The sequence below is a fragment of the Meles meles genome, chromosome 7 (genome assembly GCF_922984935.1).
Source record: "Meles meles chromosome 7, mMelMel3.1 paternal haplotype, whole genome shotgun sequence".
NCBI lineage: Eukaryota > Metazoa > Chordata > Mammalia > Carnivora > Mustelidae > Meles > Meles meles.
Genome location: NC_060072.1, coordinates 85,672,031 through 85,678,029, shown reverse-complemented (window position 1 = coordinate 85,678,029; position 5,999 = coordinate 85,672,031). Strand labels below are relative to the sequence as shown.

General features: G+C 52.0%; 1 protein-coding gene across 1 annotated transcript; it reads right to left on the bottom strand.

The window, feature by feature from the left end:
* Positions 1-1,075: 1,075 nt before the first annotated feature.
* Positions 1,076-3,782, bottom strand: CCDC184 (coiled-coil domain containing 184). Its single transcript, XM_046012653.1, has one exon. It carries the CDS (start codon positions 3,186-3,188, stop codon positions 2,607-2,609), a length of 582 nt encoding a protein of 193 aa, XP_045868609.1. The 5' UTR covers positions 3,189-3,782; the 3' UTR covers positions 1,076-2,606.
* Between the last annotated feature and the right edge of the window lie 2,217 nt (positions 3,783-5,999).

Here is a 5,999-nt window from a genome sequence, read left to right as displayed (position 1 = left end):
AACCGTTAAGTGGAAATAGAAATAGTGTTTACTTCTCACTGGAGATGAAATTGGGCAGTGTCCAGCACAATGGTACGTGCTCAGTAAATAATAGCTATCATTGTTATTGGTGCTGAATGCTAGAAATATAATAGGAAACTATCTCCCAGCCTTTGGGAATACTTCCCCACAAATATACTTTAGTTGCCCTCTCTAGAGCCCCACCACCCATTCCCCAACAACTGCAACCAAAGCTTCCTTTTCTCATTCTATACAGGGCTGGCCCCCAAGACATATTTGGCCCATAACTGCATGACATTTATGATGAAAAGCCCCGTGTCACCTTGGGAATTTCATCATCCCCCTTTATTTGACTATTCTAAAAGTTAAGAGTTCTTTAGATGGGGAAGGATTAATATAAAAAGACAGCTTCTAGGATCTTCTCTAGGTTGTTTTGTTTTCCCAGAGGACCCAGTCACTACCATCACCACCCCCATCCCAAGAAAACTATTTAAAAAAAAAACCTAACATTTGCACAAGAGTTCCTCCAGGTCTTAGATATTTTTATCCCCAGCAACTTCTTGTCCCCATTTTACACAGGCAGAAATTAAGTATTAAGCAGCAAACCAAGTTTCAAACAGTCATTCAGTGTTGGAACTGAGATTCAAACCCAGATCTGTGGTTCCGGTGCTCTTTCAGCCTCTTCGCTGCAACCAGCAGCAAGAACGCAGGTACACATACATACACATATACTCATATGCACAACACACACACACACACACACACACACACACACACACACAGCCCTCCAGCTCACCTGTCTTCCCAAGGGCAGTCCTGGGAAATTCCATAGCCCAAGGGAGCAGACTAGAGCTGATGTCAGTCTAAGCTCCACAGGGAATACCTTACTGGCATTCTCCACTAGAGGCCCAAGACAGTTACTATGGTTTCTTTTGTGATGTGTCACGCTATTCCAGAGATCCCAGGCAATCCCTCCAGGACAATACCCACAATACCCAATCCCTAACCCTCCCATGGAACAGATGTCATGCCTGCCCTTCCACAGCTCAGATTTGGAAGTCATCTCTCAGGGAGCAGGCGCTTCACTGAAAAGAAGTCACTTGCATATCTGGAGTTCTGCTACTAAAAACCAGAAGAGTCAACACAGACGCTCTCCTTCCCCCCATCCAGCTTGAGTTCAAGGTCCGGGATGCAAGGATAAGTAGATAGAGCTGGCAATGCACGTCCGGACCAGGGCAGGGTCAGTCAACTCCTTGGAACCAGAGGCAAGGAGAGAGGAGGAAAGGCATGGTCCCTGCAGTTCCCCTCTAAGCCCTGGTCCATAGAGTGGGCCCAGAAGCCCCACCCTGACATCCCCCTAGTACAAGTCAGCAAGGAGGGGAGATGACGCCTCTTTATTAAGGTTAACACCAAGGAAAGCATTGAGAAGGAGTACACAGCGGAGGAGAAAGGGCACACAAAGTCACTACTTAAGGAGGTGGGAGGGAGGCACATCAGTTAAGAACCTCAGGACAGCCACATGCTCCATGCCCTGGTTGTGGGGGGAAAGAGGAAAGGAGAGGGGAAAGCGCCATGATAGCCTAGGACTCACAGAAGGGTCTGAAGCCCCCTGAACCTAACACCAGAGCCACAAGCCCTGCCCCTCAGGGCTCACACACTACTACACAAGTCAACACACATAACACACACAGGACATTATGGAGGCAACACCGAGAGGCAGCGGGCAGGGGCAAATTGACAGGAAAAGGAACTGAAGTTAAGCGGGTATAGCCAGGAGAGAGACAGTTTTTGGCTGCGGCCCCCAAGAGTCCCTCAAATGTCCCCTAAATCTGGGCTGCTGCTGAGCACCCCCAAGTCTCTGCCTGTGTACTGGGCTCTTTGTTCTCTAAGCCCCAGTGGGTGGATAAAGCAATCCCAGATGAAGTCAGTGACAAGGCAGGATCCGCTCTGCATGCAAGAATCCTAGAGGTTGAGCTATTATGTCTTCATGCACATTCATAGCCAGCTCCTCCCATCCCAGGGACCCTTGGAACCCCATTCACCCAGATTCCTAGGGCTGCAGTTCCCTCCTCAAGCTTCCTTTACCAATCAGCAGCCGCAGAGATCTGTGAGGGGGAGAGGCTTCTGCAGAGCGCTGAATATCTTGGATTTCAGCAGAAGGGTAAATTTTCTGTTGCCAGAACAGAATATCCCCAATTCCTTAATTTCTAGGTAAATCGTTAGAGATTATTTGCCATAGTCCTAGATAAGTCCTTTTTCAGAATAGAAAAAGCAGAATTTTATTTACACAATTCAGGGGTTCTCCTGTTGGCTGGGGAGGGGAAATGGGCAGGGTAGGGGATGGGGGAGTCCAGAGATGGGCGCTTCCTCTCCCGGAACCTCACCTTTCCGCAGTTTGCTATTGTCTCCCTTGGTTAGGCAGAAAGAATTCTTGATGCTCCCAAAGTCCTTCACCCTATAAATCCTTCCTCGAGGGAGTCACTCTGCCTGACCCACAAGAGCAGCAGTCGGAGTGAAGCGTGCTGCACCGCACCGTTCAGTCCCCTCGCGTCATGCACTCGGAAACCCAAAGCCAGCCCAGGAAAGTAGTGCCCCTCGGAGTCCCCTCACAGAGAGGCCTCGCCCTCCAGCTGCAGCAGGGTAATGTCGGGCAGATCGAGGGGCTCCACAAGTGGCCCGTCCCCCGCAAGGAGACCAGCACAGGGGCTCTCGGGGCGCTCACAGTGACTAGTGGGTGTGGCGGAGCTGGGCATCTCCTTCTCTTCATCGTCGTCCTCGTCCTCAGGATCGCGACCCAGCAAACCGCTGTCCCCGATCCCAGGCGAAGGGGTCTCCGGCTCTTGGGGGGCACCCCGGAAGCTCCCCTTGCCGCCGACCACGCCCAGACAGCCCTGGCGGGGCGCCGTGGTCATAATCTGGCACATGGAGACGATGGCCCGCTGGTTGGCGCACACGTCGTCCGAGAGCACCTGGATGTGCGAGGCCTGCTCGTCCAGGGCCCCCCGCATGGCCCTCACGTCCTCAAACAGGGCCTGCAGCTGGGCCTTCAGGTGCTCCATCAGTTCCTTCATGCCGCCGTTGTACTCGCCGGAGATCACGTCCCCCACGGCCGGCACGGTGGACACCTCCAAAGGTGCCGGCATGTCGCCGCCGTCCTTGGTCATGATCTCCAGCGGACCGTCCTCCATTGAATGGCAGAAGCGGGCGGTGGCGGCTCTGGGTCCCGTCCAGCCCGGCCTCCGGGGTGGGGGGAGGGACAGGGATGGGGGAGAGGTCCCCGGAGGGGCGGGGAGGAGCCGAGGGAAAAGGAGGCTCCCGAGAGGGGCGGGGAGCCGACGTGAGAAGATGAGTCCCGGGCGGAGGGCGCGGGCAGGATCGGGGGAGGCCGGGAAGAGCCGGCGGGACGAGGACCGGGCGAAGAGTCCCAAGTCGGCGACTCTCCGGCTTGCCCCGGGGCGAAAGCGCCCAGACCTGCCTCGCCTCCTGAATTGCGCCCGTGGCAGCGCCTCCCTCCGGGCGCCACGAGCTGCAAGTGCCCGCGGGTTCTCTGGGTCACAGAAGCTCTCGCGGAGGGGTCCGGGTGGAGGCCAGCAGTGGGTACCGCTCGGGACTAACCCCGGCCATGAACGGGCAGCGCCCGCGAGTGTGGTTGGAGTGGCAGGGGCGGGTCTCCCAGCGGCGCCGCGGATGCTCCTCTGTTTCCAAGGCGACGCACGGCACGTAAATGACGTGTATCTCCATGGCAACCAGGAAGTGGAGAAGAAAAGGAAGGATGGTTGCGAAGCTGCAGTGGGGCTCTAGAGTCTGAACTAGCGGGTGGGGCAGGAGGGGAGGAGACGCTGCAGTGGCCTCAGCTGAGTGGAAAGAGCGTGCAGCTGCGATGCTTAATAGGGAAGCATGAGAGAGCAGTTTGCTGCATAAACCTCCAGGTCAGGGAGAACTCGTCCCTCCCCCAGTCCGGGTACTAGACCCAGAGCGCAACCGCCTTGCAAGGATTTTTCACCCACCCGCAGTCCTCTCTCGGAGGATGGCGCTAGAGCCGGGTCTTGTTACTCTGTCCTCCAGCCGTCCGCAGGAAAGCAGAGAGGGTAGAGCGGCCGGCGCTACTAATCCCAGACCTGAGCTGGGCGCGGTTGCGCGCTGGGGCAGAGTAGGCCCCGCCCGGCCTCCGCGGTGCAGAGGGCGGGGAGGGCACTGAGGAGGTGCCCGCCTTTCTCTTTGGCTACTGCAGTAAATCAGCCCTCTCCCTGCAGATAGCACAGAAGCTAAGGAAAGATGGGATTCCCTTACATATGAGATGAGACCCAACCGTTCGTGCCCTGGGCACAGGGAATTTTTCCATGATGATGAAGCAAAGTACTTAAGTTTTAAGAACGAAAGCTCCTTAAGGGCAGAGGTTTGTGTCCACGCCCTCAATCACGGAATTCCCAGCACCTAAAATAGTGCCTGGCACGTAGTAAATAAATGCTCTGTGTATTTATTAAATGAATACTTTAACAGGAACCATTATGCTCCCATTCCCTCATCCAGAACTCTCCAGCCCACACACAGCTGATGCTTGGGGACCTGAATTCCATTTTGTTTCTGCCTTTTAATTCAGAGAACTTGGATAAATAATTTTCCTGATCTGTTAGGGGATTGGACTGGATAATCTATAATATTATTTCTAACTGAGTAACACTCTGCATCAGCTCACAGGTGAAAGGGTAAACTGTTGGCCGTGTGTGGAAGGGATGGGTGGGAACAGTGTGCGTGACCGCAGTTTCCCCTCCACAGGCCCAGTGTCCATGTACAGACACACTTGAGTGCCTCAGCCTTTGTGACAACTCCTTTCCCTACTGGAGAAGTGGAGTGGGAAAGGAGAAGAGGAAGAAAACTTTAATATATTTACAGATGACTTGAGACGCAGAAGCAAAAGCACCTGGGCAGCAGCATACTAATTAGTAATGACCCAAGTAAATTGGGAGAAGCCAAGTGGTCAGAAACTAAAAATGAATTTCATACGAAGAAATGAATCTTGTGGAGAAACAAACTGTATCACTTCAAGCTGGGGGAGAGCTAGGTATGGGTGAATGTTTTGTACATCCTGAGCATGTTACCTTGAGATTTCCCTGGTGGCCTGGGGCTAGCCCAGAGAAACCTTTGTAGCACTAAAGAACTGTTTGCTTTATGTCTATTTTACTATTATTAAAATAGAACTGAATGGGAGAAATAACCTAAACAGCAGGAAGTTTAACCTAAGGCACTGCTGATATAATATATTACGCAGCCATTAGAAATTTGATTTCCCAAAATAAATACGTGAACAAATTAAAAACCCTACAGTATGATATTTTCTAAAAACAAATGATTTGGTCCTATTTGCTTGCTCATTCCTTCTTCTTTATTCCACCAGCTTGTGGTGCTCTCACCTTGGTTGTCATTCCTACCTCCACCCTGTTCTCCAAGGGTTATTCCCAAAGCTTAGAAGAAGACAGAAATGCTTTTCCTTGGTTTTCCTAAGCACAGCTGAAGAGGGCTGGTATTTACAAAAAGACTTTACCAGAAAAATATAGGAAAAGTAGAAACAGAGACAAGACACACACACACACACACACACACACACACACACACACACACACGGCTGAGCTTACACAACATAAGTTTCTGATCTGATATTATAGAAAGCATGTTCTCTGGGCATGAGGATTCAACCATGCTGTTCATCCTTCTCTGGAGAGCTCTGCCATAGCCAGAAAAGACAGGACTTCCGGGTTTTTTTCCTGGGTCTGTTACTTCACATTCTTGACCAGCACTTCACATGAACGGTTTCAGCTTGTCAGTGTTCTCAGCCTTCAGGTGGGTCCCTGCCTTCTACCTGTAAAGATGACCCTGCCCCTTGTATAGGAACTCCCATCTTAGTATTACTCTTACATTAAATATAGTCCCCACACAGTGGGAGCTGACTTATGTCATCATAAAGGGCTTCGTGCCACTATTGTTGAGGATACCATGTATGT